Source organism: Urocampus carinirostris, chromosome 9 (assembly GCF_059441175.1).
Source record: "Urocampus carinirostris isolate Australia breed hairy pipefish chromosome 9, RoL_Ucar_1.0, whole genome shotgun sequence".
In the NCBI taxonomy this organism is placed as follows: Eukaryota; Metazoa; Chordata; class Actinopteri; order Syngnathiformes; family Syngnathidae; genus Urocampus; species Urocampus carinirostris.
This window is the reverse complement of record NC_142357.1, coordinates 34,250,626-34,273,266: the sequence shown is the minus strand read 5'-3', so window position 1 is coordinate 34,273,266 and position 22,641 is coordinate 34,250,626. Positions and strand designations below refer to the sequence as shown.

At 37.8% G+C, this 22,641-nt stretch overlaps 1 protein-coding gene across 2 annotated transcripts in view; it reads right to left on the bottom strand.

The window, feature by feature from the left end:
• Window positions 1–1,328: 1,328 nt before the first annotated feature.
• Window positions 1,329–22,641, bottom strand: part of LOC148360131 (ATP-binding cassette sub-family C member 5) — a 47,486-nt gene continuing 26,173 nt past the window's right edge. Inside the window, exons 11-29 of one of the 2 annotated variants that reach the window (XM_088343569.1) lie at window positions 22,522–22,593; window positions 22,315–22,439; window positions 22,161–22,233; window positions 21,886–22,089; window positions 21,649–21,774; window positions 20,302–20,410; window positions 20,048–20,232; window positions 18,377–18,523; window positions 15,944–16,073; window positions 14,947–15,100; window positions 10,574–10,702; window positions 10,184–10,370; window positions 9,421–9,510; window positions 8,482–8,671; window positions 8,252–8,411; window positions 6,183–6,261; window positions 5,996–6,109; window positions 3,875–4,039; window positions 1,329–2,216 (exon numbers count right to left, since the gene is read on the bottom strand). In XM_088343569.1, the coding sequence (XP_088199695.1) occupies window positions 2,124–2,216; window positions 3,875–4,039; window positions 5,996–6,109; window positions 6,183–6,261; window positions 8,252–8,411; window positions 8,482–8,671; window positions 9,421–9,510; window positions 10,184–10,370; window positions 10,574–10,702; window positions 14,947–15,100; window positions 15,944–16,073; window positions 18,377–18,523; window positions 20,048–20,232; window positions 20,302–20,410; window positions 21,649–21,774; window positions 21,886–22,089; window positions 22,161–22,233; window positions 22,315–22,439; window positions 22,522–22,593 (2,532 nt within the window). In that variant the 3' untranslated portion in view covers window positions 1,329–2,123. Of the gene's footprint in view, window positions 2,217–3,874; window positions 4,040–5,995; window positions 6,110–6,182; window positions 6,262–8,251; window positions 8,412–8,481; window positions 8,672–9,420; window positions 9,511–10,183; window positions 10,371–10,573; window positions 10,703–14,946; window positions 15,101–15,943; window positions 16,074–18,376; window positions 18,524–20,047; window positions 20,411–21,648; window positions 21,775–21,885; window positions 22,090–22,160; window positions 22,234–22,314; window positions 22,440–22,521; window positions 22,594–22,641 lie in introns of both variants that reach the window. The other variant, XM_088343567.1, reaches the window with a different exon arrangement.

Here is a 22,641-nt window from a genome sequence, read left to right as displayed (position 1 = left end):
TGAAACACGGCTCTCGTAACAACGATGACTTCCGGTAGGGGGTGTCGTTTCAGAGTAAGAGACTGATAATAGTCTTTGGGCTGCCAGAATAAAGGGACATGTTTCGAGAAATGTTATTCTATTTGTCGTTAATAAACGTTCCTCTTCTGTATTATTCATGGATTTTGAACATATTTAGAACTGATATAAAGTAATCGTACTGCAGCAGTGGTGAAGCAGATATCAAGTAGTTATGTTTCCTTTATTTGTTAATGCTGCCATGCAAAGAAAAAGCGACGGTTATTTGTGTATGACTGTCAAAATAAAGCAATACCGATCGAAAGTTATTTTTGGGTGAATAAACGTGAACTTGCAGTCATATAATATTGAAGCATTTTTTTTCCAATACTAAAAGCAGACATTTAAAGTAAATGCATTGCAATGATAGTGAAGCAAATTGCAAAGGTTTTTTTTTTAATATATAATTTTCTATCGCTGTTATGTAGAAAACTCAGATTGGTCGTTGGCTTATCAAGATAAGGCGTTATGTTTCGATTGCTAATGCTCTAATCAGTTTGTAAACGTAAATATGCACCATAAAAATCTTGAAGTGTTATCATAATATGTTGGAACTATGTTAGATACACTGTATAACATGGACGGTGAAGCAGATTGCATTTAGTCATATTTTGTTAAAGTTTTTCTAACACGTACGTTTGTTTGTTGGACTGTCAAAATAAAGTGATATTTTTCGACATTTACATTTCGTAAACGTTAATATATGCATGCACTTTTATTTTTCTAATCACCTTTAAACATTGAAAGCAAATATCAAAAGAAATGTTCACGAACTAAATCTCCCATCAACACACCACTCATGTTAATAAACTTAAACATGCACTATTATATTATGGAAGCAAAAAGTCATATTTTACTGCACTTTTATTACAACTTAGGTCAGTGTACAAGCACCTCCTTGTAAATGTTGTTTTTTTATCCAAAAATATTTTTTTAATCATATTTTTCTCTTTGAAGTATTTTGTTACATATTTATCCTGGAGTGGCACGTTCAATCTCGTTGCAAACAACGAACACTACGTCGTTATGAATGACAATAAAGATAATTATAATTCGTTTCTATACGTCTGCATGTACACGTATTCATGAATCGATTTACCTGATGTATCACAGTTAATCGGGTTCGAGACACTGTACGAGCAGATTAAAAAAATATCCAATAAATCATTTTTTTTCTCTTGACAATTTTTAACCTAATGCTTCCGGCAATTGACAAAGTTGAGCACGGCGTACAACATAATGGGGGGGACCAACAACAAAAATCAGCACAATGACAATAGAATAAAACCTTTATTGGCAAAAGAAATCATCTTCATTAACCTAAAAATTTAAAAAAGCACACATTAAAAGTTTCATTCGTGTACTAAAGGCAATCTGTAAAATTGCATCAATGCAATCCTAAAAAACATATTGCACTCGTCGTGATTGTTTAGCGCAATCGTACTGTATAAGGCAGACGACAACAATCCTCAGCTTTAGCGAAGACACGTATTGACTCAGCTACAGATAAAACACACTGCACCGAAAAAACACTGCCTGGCCTCACAGGTGCATAATTCAAATTCCAGCATCAAGATTAAGTAAGAGGAACAGTTTCAGCGTAACAGTACCCATGCTGTGTTTCTCCACACGGCTAATTGCGACATTTTCAAGGTTCTAGGCACATGTTAGAACAGCTAAGAAAGATCTTGCACGTGGCTCAAGTGCCTCATAAACACAATTCCTGAATATATCATATCACTAAACTAAAACAATCATTATCGGTCCTCTTAAAGGCAGAGGAACGAAAAGGAAACGCGTCAACAACAACAAAAAATCAATAAAGTGCCGGGGACAGAGTTCTAGCTCTGCTTCATTTGCAGAGTGTTATTTGGCTTGCAGGTTGTCGTGGAAGTCAAAGCAAACTTTTGCACCGTGCGATGTTTTTCAAAGAAACGTGGTCCCAGGAATCTTTGGTTCTTGTCACATGGTCACGGCGACTAGAAAAATAACTGCAGTTTCTATTTTCAAAAACCCAGCTCTGGGGTTAATTGTGTTTGTGAATGCCGTGCATATTTTCCGGGTTTTCATTTGCTTTGGTTTGCGGACACGTCGATCATGGCTCTGAATCGCGAGCTTTCGTTTGCAAGCAATGCGAAGGGATGGTCAAACTCCAAAATCTGGAAAAAAAAAGAAATAAAGTAAATAATCACACAAGAGGTAATACTACTAGGTCTGCTTTTGAGGATGGATCTGTACCTCTATCTACAATAATCTATCTTTCCAGGAAATGTTGTCAATGGGTAAATTGACACAATAATTATATTTTGCGATCTAGGCGCTCTTTGTTGTCTGGATATAATTTGGAACGTAGAATATGAGAATGTGTGGTCCACTAAACATTGGAAACATGATATGAAGAAAACAGTAGACCCCTGGGATACAGCATCCCCACCTTACAATGTTTTCACTTTATAATGTGGATGAATAATTTTTGGGCCCCTTTTTACAGCATTTCCCCCACTGTGCGAAATAAATAAGAAAATATTTTATCTATCTAGCTATCGTCGGCATCTTATACATTGCTGGTCTCATGAAAACGCATATATACTATTGGCTGAAATACCTGCCACAAATGCATTTTTCCCCCCTTGATTCAATTCAGAATCTTGTTTTCTTTGTAAAGACTATGCGAGTCGGAGATACAATACTTTTTTCTACTGCATTTTTTTGCTATGGGTCCAAGGCTAAAGTGATGCTAAAGGGAGGAGTGAAACATGATAATCATGAAAAGAAAACTTGGAATTATCAAGAGATTCAAAGAGGGCACAAGAATGGCTACTGTTACATGGCTAGACAAGTTACATGGCTGTAACCAATCGATGATTAGGACGAGTAGTAATAATTAGAATTAAAATGAAAGCAAGGAAATCTTCTAAGGAATGATAATCCTCACAAGTGGAAGTTTCAAGATCCGTTTAATTTCTAATCCACCATCGCCGTGTATACCGACCCTCTGCATCCCCCCCACTACTCCACTTGACCAGCTCAAGCCACGTCATACCATAAGTAAATAAATTTCTTCCTTTGCATGTATAAGCATTTATAATATGATAGAAAGATTAGCAAATATATTACAAATAAGTATCATTTACTATGTACCATTTTTCTTATTGGAGTCTTTATGTGGATTAACGGGGTCCAGAAGGCAAGAGCTAATCATCCCAAGTTTCTATCCCTCGCTATACGACAATTTAATTTTGAAATCCCCACCTCAAAACAGATTAATCATGTAACCTTGGGGTCTACTGCAAAATAAAACACATAATTATTTTAATTTCAAGTCAAATCTTTGACTACATCGATTGTATCCTATTTGATTTGTAAACTGATAAGAACTGTGAAATTCGTCCTCCTTCACATTTTCCATGCAGTAGTAAGTCGCTTCAAAATTTAAAGGCTGGATGCTGGAGTGAAATTTGAAAGTTGATTTTTTTTTTTTAATTACTAGAATGAAGTGCAATTGCACAACCACTACATTAGGGGGCAGTGGCGCTCTCATGAAAAGAGGTGTAGATATTAAGTGTTGCAGACCCTCGAGTGACTCCATGAAAAATATATAACGAGAATGAGGAGACTTGCGGAAGAGATAGGGAGAAATAGTAAAACCGGGAGTTTGGAGGAGGGCTGGAGGTTTTCTTTCGAGGGGCGTCACAGAAAATAAAGGAGAAGTACTGCTGTTTCCTGACTTTTTATGTAGTTGGAAATACATTAATTAGCACGTGGTCTGAGATAGCTTTTTGGACAAGCAACCGCTTTGGATTGTTATCAAACGCACCTGTCCATTTTCCATGACCATAACCTTGCTGCAGTTCATCACAGTGTTGAGTCGGTGAGCAATGATGAGGCGCGTGCAGTTGGCAAATTCACAACGAATGGTCTCCTGGATCAGACTGTCCGTTTCTGTATCGATGGCCGCCGTCGCCTCATCCAGCACGAGGATCTGAGACAATGAGGAAAAATGTTAAGTAACCGACAAAATTGCATGTCAACAAATAATTGGCTGTTGTAATACATTTGGGAACAAAAGTACAGAGTAATTATTTCTTTAAATTCGCCTTACATATACAGTGTCACCGCTGTACTCAAATGACTCTGTAGTCAAGTCAAGTTATGTTTATTTGTATAGCCCTTAATCACAAAGAGTCTCAAAGGGCTGCACAGACCACAGATTATTGCAAACCGCAGACTATTATTACACCATCCCCTGATTTAAAACCTACATGAGGGCAAGGGAAAAAAAATCAAAAACCTCAACATGAGGAAAATGAAGAAACCTTGACAAGGGACCACACATGAGGTAATCCCCCTTCCAGGCTGCAATGGATGTTGCAATAACAAATAATACACAGATATTGTCAACATGAAATATAGGTTATTCATATGCTATAGAATAAAAGTGTGTATTCAAATAAATAGGTATTGGACCCCAACATTTGAGTCATTGTCCAGTATCCAAAAGAATAATTGGAATCGAAAAATTCCAAACACACCTGAACGCAGCAGAACCAGATGAGCAGCCATCCTGGTTACTTTTGCCTGATAGGGTAGCATTATTTCGAGAGTAATCGGCCCGACATCACAAGTCGAAAATTTATTATGATTTAGTGAGTGTATTGCCTTTTTGCCAATGGTTCCAAGAAAGTTAGTGATAGGGAGATGGAAAGGAGTGAGAACAACCTTTGAGTTGAAGGAAATTATTACGAAAAACGAGAAAGGTGTTCGAGTGTCTACCATCGAACCTATGCTGAAAGTAATGTAAATGCTTTCAAATCATTTTTTATAGATACAAATGGATAGGTCTGCACGAGGCACCATCTCACCCCCCACCCCTTATTCTTCTGTGCCTTTTCTCAGAATGCTGAGTTGAAGTGGATGGTGTCTGCTATCACAGTTACATCAACCTTTTACCTATGCTGGTTTCCAGAATACTATAGTCAGCTAAGAGTCAAAAATATGCAGGAATGGCCGAAGTTCCAAGAAGAATTATACTAAAGCGCAAGAATACATGCACACATATACAAGCATGCAAAACAGCAATCGATATTGCTATGAGAATGATCTGAGACAAGATACACCGAGCTACTAAAAATAAATGAATCGATATTTAAATAAATAAAATGTAAAAAAATGTTGTACATTTTAAACTCTAGTCTATACTGTTTAATATGTACACATGTATTAATTAACATTGTTTAGCTACACGGTTTTTTATTATTTGGGGTATTTATTATTGTTTAGTATACTCATCGAACCTTACCTCTTCACGCATTCGACTACTGCCTTTCTCATCTTAAAAATACCTCCTGATTTTTGAAAAAATCTACCGCATTTTCAAATTCAAACAACAAAAAGTAGTTTCTACATGAGACCAGTATTTTATACTATGGTTGCTTTATTTTGAAGCAAGACTAATTCTTTGTGAGTGAATAAACAGCTCCAACCATCGCATTAATCTTCCGTTTTGTTAATGTTTTCCACTTCCAGTTTTATAAAAAGCACATTTTTTTTCTTTATTAATATTGTGTGTAGACATTGTGTTTCTTGCGTAAAAATAGAGTACATGATTAAATCTAAACACTTTTTAATGCCAAAAGGTTGGCATATATAGTTTATCGACACATTTTCTTTATACAAAAATAAATATTACTACGTATTGGAAAAAATATTCGAACATGAATCCCGAAAGGATTGTTCGGGTATCACTGTAATAAAAACTGCAATTTTTTCCAACTAGTTGAAGAGCTGCAATTCTAAAATACACCACTGAGAGGCAATGTTGCTCTGGGCGCCCTGCTTGCCTCTGAGCATATGAAATGCATTTTTAAATTTAAATCCTTAATCTAAAATGTCCCTTTGAGCAAGCTGTCTTGTGGTAAAATAGGAAGAGAAGTGGCACCTTGCTGTTCCGCAGAAGCGCTCTAGCCACGCAGAGGAGCTGGCGCTCACCCACAGAGAAGTTCTCCCCATTTTCCGTCACCTCCGATAGCAGAGAATGAGGCAGCTGGCTCACCTAAACGGGAGGCCATCACACGTCAGCTCGATTAATTTGTTCTCACGTTTTTGCACGGCGTGTCATCACCTACCATGTCCTTAATGTGGGTCTTTTCCAGCGCTTGCCATATCTCCAAGTCGGAGTACTGATCCCATGGGTCTAAATTGGACCTGTTGCACAAAAATTTGTTAAGTCTATTTATTATATACCTTATTGTTGTATACTTCTTTTGTTTGTTATCTACTGATTGCAATTCCACTCAAATAGTTACACGTATAAAAAGAGGACAGAACAATTTTTGAAGCTACCTGTTTTATATGCATTCCTTAAATAACTTATTAGGTTATTACTTGTTACTATATTACTATGTTAACCAGGTTTTACATAGGAGATAAGTTTTTTCCAAATGACATGAAGATGATTAGGTTGTTTTATGAGTAGATTCCCACAATTATAAACCATGAAAAAAAATTGGGAAGGATTAGAGGACAATACATACATAATTATGAAAAACATTATAACTTAATAGTTGTTTGTCCTTACAATTTTCTATTGATTGGATTTCTATTTCAAGGCGTCTGATATATTGTGTCGTTATAATGCCGTGAAATTGTGTTAAATATTAATTTTAAGGATACCTTGTTTCACATAACCTTTTATTTTAATTTGATTTTAAAAATATGTTTTTTGCATACACATGAGCCAATCGTCAAAGTGTAGGGAAAAATGGTTGTCTATGTTGTATTGCTTGAGCTGCCAAATATTGAAAATCATACTTCAGAATGGAATAACTGTCATGATTAAATGTATTTAAAAAGTGACATGGGGCTTTTTTGTTTCATGTGTTTGAAAATGAAAAATTGCACCAATATTTTAATTATTCCAAATGATTTACTGAAACTGAATTAAAAAAAAAATGACGAAAGTGCAAATGGTTTTGAGTGTAAAGTGTGTTATTATTTTAGTGTACTGTTTGTACAGCATTAGATAACTAAAGCTTGAAAAATAACTAGAAATTGTATTGAACTAGTCTTTGGATTCAAACCAAGAGAACTATCTAGAGTAAAAATGAACGGTACATGATTTTTTCTATTTACATAGTTTTCATAGAAAATGCGTATGTAGTAATTTGTCATAAGATAGCATAGTAAACTAAAGGAAATTATATTTAGTAGCGACAGTATGTCACAAAAGTGAGTACACCCCTCACATTCCTGCAGTTTTCATTATAACGTTTAATAGGACATCACTGAAGAAACATCGCTTTGACACAAATAAATGTATGTAAACTTCTTACTGGATGATATCTTCTGGTCTGATGAGACAATGATTAATTTATTTGGCTAAGATGGTGTGAGACATGTATGGCTGCAACCAGGTTGTGTCATGCCTTAAGTCAAGCATGGTGTTGGGAATGTCATAGTTTGGGGCTGCATGAGTGCAAGTGGAGTTGAGGAGTTGCATTTCATTGACGGAAACACAAACTTGAGCATGTACTGTGAGATACTGGAGTAGAGAATGATCCCTTCCCTCCAGAAACTGAGTCTCAGAGCAATGTTCCAGCCTGTCAATGAACCCAAATACCCTCAAGATGACCAAAGCTTTTCTAAAGGGGCTAAGGGTAAAGGGGAAGGACTGGTCAAGCATGTCTCTAAATCTAAATCCAAGAGAAGATCTTTGGGAAGTCCTCAAGTGGAAGACGGAGAAGCACAAGATCTAGAAGATCCGGCAGCCCAGTCATGTTTTCATGGAGAGGTGGAAGAGCATTCTAGTGAGGATTAAAGTGGTTCTGAAAAGTCATGGTGGCCACACAAAACATTGAACTTCTGGGACTTTTATTTAAGGGTGTACTCACTTTTGTTACCAGGGGTTTAGCTACTATTGGCTTTTATTTTATGTTTTTTGAGGGGAAAAATAAATTCATATAAGCTTTACACAGACTACCTTTCATTGTGTCAAAGTGATGTTTTTTCAGAGTTGTTCAATTAAACTTAAATTTATGATGAAATCTCTCTAGAAATGTGAGGGGTGTACTCACATTTGTGACGTTCTTTCAACTGTTTGGACATTTATAAATAGAGGCACTCCAAAGAATTAAATCTATTTTTATCAAAGACCTAATCTTAAACTCCGCTCAGGCAATACTTGAGATTGAATCACCTGACAGTGCCGATGAAGAGCACTGGCTCTTGAGGGATGATGGCCAGTTTGCTCCGCAGGTCGTCCAAGCCGATTCGGGCAATATTGACCCCGTCGATGATGATTGAGCCTCTTGCCAGCTCCACCAGTCTAAATAAAGCCAGTCCAAGAGAGGACTTCCCTGCGGAGGAGAGGACGTCAATACCGTGGCAGAAGGGGAAAGAAATAAATGACAGCTACGCAGTAACAACCTGATCCGGTACGGCCCACGATGCCGATTGTCTCCTGGGGCTCGACATTGAAGGACAGGCCCTTCAGCACCAGAGGAAGGCCGTCACGATAACGCATGTCCACATTGTGAAAGGTGATCTTCCCTTCCTCCGGCCAGGAGGGGGCAGGGGCGTTTGATTGCATTTTGCTAGGGGCTTCACTTTCTAGAGTCTGAAATGGATAGAAAAAAACCTAGGGGTAAGCATAGGATGTCTCACTCCATGCTTTATTCCAGCCCACAATACAATACATTTTTTTATGCCAAATTAAATTTCCACAAAATTGTTGTTGGCCTTATTATAAGGTTGAAACCTTTAGGGTCAGGAGATTAGAAGTCAAAATAAGATGATCATTTTAGGTTTATAAAACATTTGTTGAAATAAGTGTCACGCTTTTCTCTACTTTGTTTGCAATGAATAATTCTAATGCAAGGGTATTTCTATTTAAAATTTTCAATACTGTATATATAATGTTTATAAATCCAGGGTTTTTCTATTTTGATCATTGCAATAAAGTATGCTCGTTATAATGTTGTTTACAGACATAAAACACCTGTAGTTCTAGAAAAAAATCTTTAAACACCTTTCTTTTTAATTTCAGTATTACTCAAGGATGTTTAATTCTGCATAGCTGATAATGTAAAATGTAACTCAAGAATGCCTGTACTAATGATTATATAATTTTTTTTCAGGCAATTACTTATGTTTTATATTGTATGTTACACTGACATAATATTTGCTAGTGTATGACCACTTTTTATCTGCAGTATTTGAACCAATCCAGACACCTATTAAACTTACAAACTAACAATTAATTTAGTGTGTTATCCCGCTAAAACATAAACTTTAATTTGAATCTATTATATCTGACTAGTTATGCTAGGAATGTTAGAGCAGGACATCAGGACATTTGTGACTTACGCTTATATAGTGATTAATTCTCTCAACTGACGTGAAACGAGCTTCCGTCTCTGTGAGGAGCCGGACTGTGAACTGAAACAAGCCGGTCAGCTGCAGATGAAGCAAGTGATAGAAAAAGAAAGAGGTGCAAGGTTAACAACTGACACGCTTTGCCATTTTTATTATTAATAATTCTCCAGTTACCCGTCACTTAATCAAATTATACAGTACAGTCATTATGTGGATTATCACCCCCCACACACACACTTTTGTTTTTCTTTTCAGGGATGTTGCAGCAAACATCACATCACAAAGTTAACGAATCAACTGGAAATTTGGATATTTATATTAAATATTCTCATGCTGTAGAGACAAGCCCCCTTGTCTCTCTCTCTTTCCTAAAGTGCTGCGCTAGATTCTTCTTAGAGTACTGCTACATATTTATTTTACCTCTTCTGGTTTCCTGACTACCTGAGTTTTCTTGGGGGAGAAAATACATAGGAATGTCCAAGGTTCTAGAAATATATATTCAGTAATTCCTTGCTGTATCACGGTTATTTATTGTGCTTTCATTATTTCGCAGATTTTCATTGTGCATTGTGTTCTGCATTCATAATGGATTAACAGTTGCCCCGCCCCCGTTTCTGTTTGTGTCAATGACGTTGCTGCAACCCTCAGGCTAGGGTTGGGATTTTATTTAGTCGCGATCTTACCTCGGATTTGCAGTGAAAATAAAAAAATACTCCAAGATTAATAAGAGAAAAGACTGTGGTTGCTTACAAACCTGCACGGCATAGGAAATGGCCAACCCGGCGTAGGCGGGTGGGATCTGCTGTTGCATGAAAACGATGAGGAGAGCAACTGAGGTGATGAGCAAGATGCTAATGAGATCGAGACGCACGGCCAGCCAACGCATAGCACAGCTGAAGAGGTAGTTGGACGCCTGGTTGTTGTCCAGCAGTTCCTGATATCTGCCAAACACAAGCAAAAACTCCTTTCATCCCTGCTGGCTGAAGGCAAATCCTTTTATAAGGACATTTATGGCGCTCGCCTTTCTCAGAAAGGCTACCGACAAAGATAAAAGGAAGTCTTTTAAGGATCGCAATTCCCGGGAAGGGAAAGACAAAGACAGGAGGAGACTGCCTGCTTGGCAGGTATTATCTAATAAGCTCACCTTTGGAGGAAGTCACGCTTTCTCCCATAAGCATGGATGGTGTAGAGGCCTTGAAGGCTGCTGGTGATGTGGGAGGTAAAAGGAGACTGGCTGATGTTCTCTAGTCGTTTCAGCTCACGGATCAAAATCCTGGCCAATGACATCAAATGGAAGCTTTGTTTATTTTGGATTTGGTGGCTGTGTGTAGGTACATTCTCAACCTTAAGGTCTCAGTATTTCAGTTTTTGTACAAAAGCCATCCAGAGAAGCGAGTGGTACAGATGTTTATGTTAAAAATCTGACATTGCCACGGTGTATTAGCTGGGTAAGCTATTATTTTAATTGTGTAAAACAGGGGTTGCCTACTTTTCAAAACTGAGATCTACGTTTTTGTTACTGATTAGCACAAAAGCCAACCAGTTTCATATGCATTTTTAAGATCATATCATGTTGTTACTATGTTGTTACTATGATATTAGCAGATTGTAATTATTAGAAGTAGGGTTATAATAGGCTCAGTCAACCACGAAAATATCTGCCTTGTATAAGGGCACCAAGTGATGTACACATACAAATAATATAAATAATAAATTAAATAAACCAAATATTTTTTGAATTGATCATGTATTTAAAAACACCAACTTTTGTCAATGATTTATTACACCATTTATAAATAAAATTTCCTGGAAAATCACCTCGTTGTTTTTTTTAAAATGATGTAAACGAACCACACTTTTCAAGGTCTACACAAACTCACTAAATTTTCTGCACTTGTCACGAGTAAAAAAACACAATAAAATCCGGGGATGTTAAGCCTTAGGCTACAAAACTCTGCACACGTGTAGGTCACCAAGACGCACCGGAGGTCCTACCTTAATTATTATAGGAAGTGAGCTCTGAATTTTGAATTGATTTATGATCATTATTACAATTAAAAAATAAATCAAATAATAAAAAATAAACTGCAAGTACGAACATTATTCAACTTCCAGTACCAAAAATTCAGCTACCAAAATTATCCACGGTCGCCCACATCCAAAAAATGCCATCAGTTTAAAGAAAATGCAAGTCAAAATGCCATACATATACAGGCGTTTAATAGAATGGATCAGTGTTTTTTTAAGGAGAATTTTTTTCTAAAGAGCTAAGTACTCCTGCATGTATTTTCTAAAAAACAGGAAACACACACACACACACGTGTCATTTTTCAGACTAATATATATATATATATATATATATATATATATATATACACTTTTTAATAGGTTGGCTGTTCCTGCAAATAGTACTCTGGAACAATTTATACATGAAAAAAATCCCTGATAAACGTGCATAAAAACTAGCATAATGACGCTGTCATGTGAAAAATACTTGCCTTATCCCCAAAAAGTTTTTTTTACCCCCTCCAGAAAGAAACAACACAATCATTCCCCCCAAATTGATTTGGGAATTTTTATTTTTTGCATAAAAGCAAAAATACATTGAATCTTGACATATTTGAAAATCAACATTCTTTAAATAGGTCTTTAAAAAATGTTGAGCTATGATTTACATAATGAACCAATAAAAATCAATTTTGGAGATTTGTTTCACATGTCCGCGAGGATATTTAATTTCTACAGTGAAAACAACAGTCATTTTCTTTTAAATTCAGGAAACCAACAGCGTGTGATTTTACGTCGTAAATTAGCATCAGCTTATTCTTCGACAAAAAGTAGCATAGTAGTTTTTGCATTGTTACAGAAGCTGGAAAATACTCTTGAGCGACTTACAGTTTAGAATCTATGGTTGAATAGAAAGGAATAATAGATTTGAAGGGTTTTTCTTACCATTAAGTGTCATTTGATAATACATACTGTCCCTTTAAGATCTGAGAAGTAAAAACATTTATTGACGCATCAATGCTTAAAACAACATTTATTGAAAAAAATAAAATAATAATAGAAAAACAGGAATAACAACTGACTGGAGACCGTTCAATCCAAATATATTTTCCCTAGAGGTTAATTTTCGTTATTGTATGTAATATTCCAAGCATCATCACATGTAAGGTTCACTGACAGAAACTGCAAGGCATACGTCTGACAGAAATAAGAATTTGCTTCTTTGAGAAATAGTTGCAACTAACATGACATGTTGCCTTTCGGAAGCGTTGATCCCGAAAAACATGTTTACGCTCAGGGCAGTTTCATTTCAAAATTTAATAATAATAAAATAAATAAATAAGAGAGCAGCTTTAGAAGAGGGTAATTTCTACCGGAGTTTGAAGTTTCATGGCAGCATATTACGGGAAGATCGCTTTAAAAATCGCCAAGGGTGATCATTACTTATTAGCACGGCGAGATCTCTCTTCACTGCATTTGAAATCAATGTCTATCGTTTCTTTATAAAAAATTGAAGTCAGGGTAACTAAATCAGCCGCCTCAAAAAACTGTTTTTGTGAGTTGTTTTTCAAAGATCCGGGTCGTGATCAGTTAACATCAATTCAAAGTCGCCGCATCGGCGCAAACACACGTGCAATGACATTCATGGCAGACGGCGCCTGATGCTTATCTGCTGATGCAAAACAAAGAGCTATAAAAGGTCGTGTCATAAATCTGCAGGCTTGAGCGCGCTCGCGTTTGAACGCAGAAACAAGACGGGCATATTTTACAATCACAGTGTGCCGGGCACGATCAATGAAGGAAGAGGAAACTTGTCTTTGTGCGCCTTTCCCTCTGAATGGATCAATTGAGACTAAATTCATTTAACATCTTGAGGGGAATCACCCTGGATTGCCCAAAGAAGTAAACAAAAGTTATAATAAGAGATTTAGCCAAATGTCATGCGTTTAGTATCACAAAGACAGAGGCTTTGCAGCATTATTTTGTAAATCATAAAGAGGAAAAAGAAAGTGGGAATGGGTCAATATCAATTACTGAGTATTGACATTTTAGAGCTTTCTTAAGGCAGTAAATTAACGTTGAAAGGAGTTATTAAACATAGATCAATTAATTTTATTTAAGCAGACGTTATAGCCATCCAATTTTCAAGAGATTGTTGGCCTTGCTTTGGCAAGCTAAGAAAAGGTCCGCATTTTTCTCTGCTTTCCCACTCTTTTGAATGCGACATTTAGATTAAGATGCCATTGCGTTCATGGAACGTATTTTAGACAGCAATTCTACTATTTTTCATCGATCATCATGGTGGCTGTTTTGAAATTTGCAGCTAAGTGAAAAGAACATTGGGTTAAAAAAAACAATGGAGCTGAGTTTGAGAAAACTTGATAAACTTAAAAAGTGTCAACGAAAAAATATGCTATACAGATAAAATCCACTCACCTAAAATCCACCCATACTTACGACCACGGGAAGTGGATGCTCATTTTTTAAGCAGATGCTCATTGTTTTTACCACAGCCGGCAGGCACAGCAATCTAACACGACATCAGTAACTGCATGCCGACTCGGCACCAGATGGATTTTTAAGTGATTGGTAAGAACCAATCCCGATCTAAGTCAGGTGTTATGTGTATGAGTACTAAGCTAGTAATTGGAGATGGCACTCAACAAGTTTTAGTACCACCAAACAATAAAGTTGAAATTTTGGTCCATAAAATTGTAGACATCGAAAGACTGTGGCACACATTTTTTGCTTATTAACACAAGCCAGATAAACTCCTGATTTAAAATGCAACATTTTTTAAAACTGAAAGTGGTTTATGACAAAGCACCCAAAATCGTTTAAAAAATATCAATCAATATCAATGTCCACGCCCAAATCTCATATTTTTCTTTATTTTGATAGTCTGTACAAGATTATTTGCAAATAAATGTTTTTTAATTTAAATCATTTTCAACTGGGGACATTTTAAGTAGTTCAAACTTTTAGTCCTGAAAACATGAGAACCAGACATCCCCTCATTTAATGGGCACCACTAGTTCAAAGCAGAGACAGTGACCTTTCGATACATAATTGATACCAGTTCTATTTTGGACTGTGGTCATTACATTTCTACAGGATAAAGAACAGCAACAAATCAGCAACAAGAAACCCAGCAGAAACATTAGAAAACTCTTGCACCATCCAAAGATACCAGTGTTCTCTTGATCAACCAAACACCACTTGTGCAGAGCTTCAGAAAAAGAGACTGTCTGCAATAAATCTTTTACAAAATAGAGGGAAGCTGTGAAAAAGAAATCCAGCTCCTGATAGCAGTTGGCACGCTCACAAACAAAGATAACTGCGCACTCAATGCGATCTTACTCCCTCAGAGAAAACTCGCTCATGCAAGCTGTCCGCAGCATCATATCCATAATCAGATAAAATTCTCGGGAAGGCATTTTTACAAAGCCTTTAACGTCCTTAAACTAAACCATTGGTGCAATACAGATGGGAACATGGAGTGTAACTGACCTGGAAACACGGTTGATGATGAAAAGGAAGGCTCCCAGGGGCACGATGGAGATTAGGAACCAGGGGAAGACCATGCCGACCATTGCCAGGCAAAATAGCACCAAGGTGAGGTTCTGTAGCAGCATTTCAGCTTGCATGGTCAGACGTACGTCAACTTTAAGGATAAAAAATAATGGATAATTGGTAAAACAACAAGGACAACCAACCAATAAAGTTGAACACCTTGAAGCTAATTGTAGCAACAGTACCTATAATAAAAGTCAACAAAGGATACAAGACAATTTCTCAACATTAACACATCTCCTGAACTGTGTGAGCAATAATATAAAAATGGAGAGAGCATAAAATTACTGCAAACCAACCCAAACCTGGCCATCCCTGTAAAGGTTTGGTGCAAAAAAAGGAAATAACTAATAAAAGAAGAAACCAAGAGGCCCATGATCACGTTGGATGACTTGCAGACATACACAGCTGAGGTAGGACAATACATATATAGGACAGCTATTATTCATAAAATGCTCCCTATCTGGAAGAGTGGAAAGAAGAAAGCCCTTTCTGAAGAATACCATAAAAATGCCCGTTTGGAATTGCAAGAAGCCTCATGGGAGAAACAAATAAAATGTCGAACTGGGTGCTTTGGTTAGATGAGACCAAGATTAAACCTTTTGGGCCGAATGCAGAGTTACGTTTGGAGTATGCGTAAGACTGGACATAACTCTTAAAACACCTCCCCAATGTCAAACATGGTGGAGGCAGCGTCATACTCTGGGGTTGCTTTTCTTCAGCAAGGACTGGGAAAATTGTTAAGAGTTGATTAGAAGCTAGACGGAGCCAAATACAGGGCGACATACCCAAAAGCACAATATAAATTGTTGTATACAATTTGTTTATTTTCATTGCATCTCACATATTGATGATTCATAGACAATATTTTTTGCATACTTTTGCTAGGCACTGTACACATGGACCAATTTTATGACACTATTTTCAATCTCACCCTCATCCATGTCTCTGGAAAATCTGGTCAGAATGCGTCCGAGGGGCGTAGTGTCGAAAAAGTGCATGGGGCTGCGGAGAATCTGCCGGAAAAGCTGGTCATGCATCACCGAGGCTGCCTTCACCGTGCACTGCCAATAGAAACAACATTGTTGTCAAAGTGCCGTGAGGCGATACATGCAATACTATTTGTCACAACATGTCGAGAGTATGTCGAGATTTATGCTTTTAATGTGCGCGTGTGTGTGTTACTCTGCTGTCAAATCCTCATCCGTAATGACTTACTCTGACTCTGACATAAAGGTCGCAACCTTTATATCAGACGACATTTCCCCCGTTTGAGTAGAAATTACATGTGGCAGTGGAGCACAGATTCAATCTTTTAATAGAGTATTCAACATTCCCAAGGTTGTCATCACAGCTCAGTAGGTGGTGGATCGGGGGAAGAAGAATGGATTTTTGGGGGAAAATATGCAATTTCAAGTGGCATACATTAACCTGGTGATTTAACTTCTTGCAATGCAATGCCAGGGTTAGCTAGTAAAAGTACAAGGAAAAATAGGTTTGGGTCACGAGTGGAGCGCTTGTTTTGGGATCAAGAGGTCGCAGGTTCGATTCCCGGCTCCTCCGTTTTATATGTCGAAGTGTCCTTGGGCAATGCCCCCAATAGGCAGGTAGGCGCCTTGCATGGCTGACTCCCGATTGGAGTGTGAGTGTGTGTGTGAATGGGTAAGTGTGAAGCACATTGTAAAGCGCTTCAGGAGGTCTTCATTGACTTGAGAAGCGCTATATAAATGCAGACCATTTACCATTTTAATTCAGTAGGATAAATCGACCAACTTTTAAACATTGTCACTTTACAGTGTGAAAAAAGTGTTTGATCGGCCCCTCTTTACGGCATTTGACACACTGCATGACATTTCAACAAATTATTTTGCCTGCCCAAAAACGTTCAAATTCAACTCTTGGGATGTTCGTCTCGAAGATGCCTGTCTGCTATTGGTCGACGTCACGGCACCATGAAAATTCTATTGGCTGAGACACTTCCAAAAATGGTTTTCTCTTCATTCAGTTCAGAATCTCGCGTGCTACGTGAAGACTTTGCCGCTTGGCGATACAATATTGTATTTTTGGTCTGCAGTGATGGTAAAGGGAGAAGCAAAAACATGATAACCATGGAAAAGAAGCTTGAAATGATCAAGAAATGGATAGAAGGCACACATATCACTACCCTTGTTAAGAGTATGGCCATAACCAATCGACGATTGAAACTAAACTAAGTAGGAGATTAAAAGAAAAACTATAAGGGTATTCAAATTCTCGCAAATGGAAGTTTTAAAATCTTTTTTATGTAAATCTGTTGTCACTGTCACCTCCCTCTTCTCTGCGTCCACCGGCTACTCCACTCGACCAGCTTAAGTCACCCAAAGTGAATACAATTTCAAGTTTCCTTTACATGTGTCGTATTTTCCAGACGATAAGTTGCAGTTTGTGTCATAGTTTGGCTGAGGGTGCGACTTATACTCTGGTGAGATCTATATGTGAAATATCAGAGTTTTACATTTTAATATAACCTGTACTGTATATCACTTCACATGTTATTTTCACATTAAACTGCAAGAGGGCACTCTAGGCTTGTGTTGATAATTTCAACCTTGACCGTATCATAAAAGTGGAAGGAGGTACCTCCGGGACCTACCGGGAATTGTTTGCCGGTAGTGAGTGTGATTAGTGATTTGGAGTGAAGATGATAGTTTGGTAAACATGTTCTTTATGCCAGTTATCTAAATAACTCTTAATATGTTATGTCATTACTGATGAGCATGTCTAAGATATTCTTGTACGTGTAACGTTAGTTTACCGCGTTCTATATTTGATTTTTAATTTAAATTGTCCTTCAAGATGACATATATTTTTGGTGTTTCATTTTATAAAATGTATTTCCACCAAAAATGGGACTTACATTCCAAATGCGACTTATACATATTTTTTCCTTCTTAATTAGGCATTTTTTTGGGCCGGTGCGACTTACATTCCGGAGAAACTTATAGTCCAGAAAATACGGTATAATCGTTTGAAATCATATTAAATTATATGCTTATATATTGCAAACATATAATACTCGCTATGTAATATTTTGTCATGTGATTTTTTATGCATCAGCTGCACATTACTATAGGTTTCTATCCCTCGCTGAAAGGCAATTTTACTTGGTGATTAATTAATGTGGTATACCGGGGTCAAATGTAAGTGCAAATTTATCAACCCTTAGTATCAATTGGTCAAGACTAAGTGATGAAATATGGTTTCTTCCTTTTAACGTCATGCAAACCCAGCAAAATAAGACCATTCAACAGAAGAGCCGCCATTGCCACTGAATGAATGTGTTGACGTTTTATTTTTACTTGTATAGAAAACACCCTAGGGCTCTTACCTTTACAAAAACCCAGCCTCGGAATGTTTTGAGGAACAAAGCGATGCCCATGGAGATGACGTAAATGGTGGAGTAGAATTGAATGTGTGGGTTGAGCCTCATGCTGTCCGCCCCTGTTGTCTCATTGGCTGAGATTAATGAAGTATTCTGGGAGGAGTCACATGAAGCAAGAAATAAGCAGTAATATTATATATTGAGTTTCTAAATATGAACACATTTAAGGGAACCACCTTTTATTAGCCCACACTGAGCATATTTTATAAATAGAGAGGTGATAGATAATAATAAAAAATACATAAATAGATACAAAAAGGAATAACTGTTTTGTGTCTTGGGAAATTAGTCCAAAAAATCTAAATGTTTTGGCTGTAATTCCATTTATTTAAGGTGCTTTTTTTAAAAATCTCTTTCTTTAAATTTTTAAATAATCACAAATTAGTCCTGAACAGTAGTGTTTTTTTAATAATTTGACTTTTTTTCTTACTAGACTGTAAAATAACCCGAAAAATCAAATAACACCTTAAGTGAGGTAAAACATCTGGAAAAATTGTTTATCGTAAAAATTAAGTCTAATCTTTTTTCATATGATTTTATAATTCACAGTCCGAGGATCAATTAACCGACAGGGTTGTCAGAGCACCACTTCCTGTGGTGTGTCTTGGGAAAGTGATAACAACAACAAAGAAAATATTCTTATAATGTAAAATAAGAAAAATACCCACGAACAGGAGCCAAACGGGCATTTCAAACTCTGAGAAGAAAAAAAAACTTGATAAATGCTAAAAAACGCTAGCAATTTTACATATGTGAACAATGTCGGCGTTTTAAATCTGCAATGCATCGAGAATACTTTTTAACAGTCACTGGTCCAATTGGCTTCAAAGGTTGTTGTGTCAGTCAATCAAAATAATGATTAAATAATTACACTCGTTAGTAGTTTGTTTATTGGTCATTCATTTACTGAAGAAAATCATCCCTCCAGGTCAAGTCTCCAGATGTCTAGCATCAAAATTTTGGGGCGAGACTTTTGACTTTACAAAAATGTTTGCTTCCATCCATGCATTATCTGCACCACTTATCCTCAGTAGGGTTGCGGGGGTGCTGGAGCCCATCCCAGCTATATTTGGGCAGTGGGCAGGGGACACCCTGAACTGGTTGCCAGCCAATCGCAGGGCATACAGGGACAGACAATTTGCTCCCTCATTCACACCTAGGGACAATTTGGACCGGCCTATTAACCTGACATACATGTTTTTGGAATGTAGGAGGAAACCGGAGTGCCCGGAGGAAACCCACGCAAGCACGGGGAGAACATGCAAACTCCACAAAGGAGGTTCGGTCTCATGACCTCAGAACTGTGCCAAACACACGCTAACCACTGCTCCACCTTGCTGCCCACTGTTTGCTTACTTTAACCCAATATTAACTGTCACGCACTGGTTTAGTATGTGATTTTAAAGTTCTGTTGCTTCCATACAACAGTTTGCATGGACTCCCCATCAGGTTAACAGTAGAAAGAATTAATAAAATATTCTGAAAGTGGTAAAAAATGTATTTTTGTTTTGCTACCGAATAAATATGTGTCAACTACAACAAGATGGAATTTATTGCCATTAAACATTCTGTAAGTAAAGAGCACAAAACAATTAGGAAGTGAAAATTATTCCTCACCCCACTGCCTTGCCTAATCCAATGACTCAGCCACCAGTTGCTGAAGGCGATGCTGCCCGTGGTGCTCAGGAAAAAGATAACGTTGAGAATAAAAATCAGCGGACCTCCCGCCGCTCTTATGTAGGCGCCATACACGGCCCATGAGACGGCGCCGGTACCCTTCTCCTCAGCTTTCATCAATTGTTCTGGAAAGAGAAAAAAATTATGCATTATAGAACCGAAGAGAGGGAGCGCTTGATTTTTGAAGTTTTCACCTTTTTTGCTGGGTGGATTTTGGTGGACTGTTGTAATTTCCTCGGCGTGGCAAACGTTTATGGCGGTTAAATTGACCTGTTTGTTTTTAAAATTCTCTCTCACCAAGGTCTATGGAAAAGCAGAGGAAAGAGTGAGATGGATGACAAATCTACATGGCTGAAGTGACAAAAAAGAATCACCATCTCCAGTTTATAATAGTTTAAGACTGATACTGAAAACAATGTTTTCGGCCCTATTTGTAGCATTTTATCCTCCGAACATCCCATAAAATCCCCCAAAATAATTTAAGATAATTTAATTTAAATCTTAGCAAAAATCTTTTGTGTGCCCAAAAATGTACAAAATTCAAATGTTGCAGTATTTGTGCCTATGACGTGTTATGTCACTAAGATCCCTGCTTGCTAGTGGCCGACCTCACATAAGATGCATGTGTGCAATTTGTTTGTTCACAGCATCATGGAGATACTGATGTGATATTGGCTGAACTCCCTCCCACAATGCTCGCTTCCACTCTATTTTTTTCGGTTCAGAATATTGTGCAATAAAATTGACATTATTGAGTCCCAAAACTTGCAGTTATGCTAAAAGAAGAAGCAAGATGATGGGAACAATTAAGTTTGAGACCATAAAGAAATACCTTCGCTAAGGAATATGGCCATAACCAATGATTGGGACAATTATTTAAACTAAAGAGTCAATTAAAGCAACAAAGTTGCAAGGGGAATATCAAAATCAGTTTCAGTATTTATGCGCCGTTTCCTCCCACTCTGCATCCACCAATTTAAAGCACTGTTCCAGGTCTAGACACGTCACATCAAAAGTAAAAAGAAATGTCCTTTTCCTTTACGTGGCATATTTGTTTATTATGTTATTTAATCATATATATGTGTGTTGCATACAATTTAGTTCTTATTATATACTACGGTTTCTTAAATAGTGGGGCGCCGGGCTCAGTCAGGGGGGTGCGCATCCAGACCTCGGGAACTTTTTTGTTTTAACTGTTCTAACAAAGTGCAATTGCACCTCCACTAAATTAGGGGTCAGTGGCGCTCTCATTGGCAGAGTGTGCGCTCGGTGGCGCAGCAGTTGCAATGAGCAATGAGCATTCTTTTTTGTAGGGGAGGGCATGACAGAAAATAATTGAGAAGCACTGCTATATACATTTTGTTACTAAGGTTTTAATGTTTTGACCTGGTATGCTGGGGGTTTGGAACACATTAGCTAATCACCATAAGTTTTATTATCTCTCACCATATGACAATTTCACCTAATGATCCCCACCTCAGATTGATTTACTGTTGTATCCCGGAGGTTTGCCGTAATTGGGAAAAATATGTTGGCCTTACCTCCTGTTGCATACTGCTAAAGAGAGCAAAATAGTCCCGTTCTTTTGCCATGAGCTGAGCATGAGTGCCGTGCTCAGCTATCTGCCCGTCCTTCATGAGAACAACATCATCGCATTCTGGAAGGTACTGTGAAGTAAAACGGTAGAATCAAAGCATTGATTTGTGGTAAAACTGCAACAAAGTGCCATATGCCAAAAGTTCACGTAAATTTAGACTTCAAATCAGCCTCTTACACACCTGCAGCTGGTGGGTCACAAAAAGGACCGTCTTGCTTTTAGCAACCGCCTGTATGGCATTTTTGAAGATGTGAGAGCCCACAAAGGCATCCACAGCGCTGAGTGGGTCATCCAAGAGGAGAATTGGGCGCTCGCTATAGAGCGCTCGGGCCAGGCTGACCCTCTGACGTTGGCCCCCACTCAAGTTGGCTCCCCTCTCACCGATCTGCAAGGAAACTGAATTGTTTTCACGCCACGTTTTTTTTCACAGCATAAATAGAGCAGATAAAATCAAACCTCTGTCATGTCTCCATAAGGAAGCTCCGCGAGATCAGGGAGAAGACAGCAGGCTTCCAAAACAGCATCATATCTGAAGAAGATGGAACAACGTTCCGTTTGTGTTCGCTCCGTCCGCCTCTTGTACTCACTCACTGACGTCACCGTAACTTACTTATCTGGCTCAAACTCCTTTCCGAACAGGATGTTCTCCTTCAGGGAGTCGTTGAGGATCCATGCTTGTTGGGACACATATGCGAAGCCTCCGATGGCAGCCACGTTGCCCTCCAAAAGGGTCATCTGTGACGCACATTACAGATTGTTTTGTTCAAAAACTAACAGCCTGGTTGTGATTGATGCAAATGTAGCAATCGGAGCTTACTTGTCCCAGGAGCGCAGTGAGAAGCGAGCTCTTCCCACTTCCAACGCCGCCACAGATCCCAACCAGTGAACCCTGAAAGAACACAGGAATTAAAGGTCACAAAATCTTTTCATTCCTGCA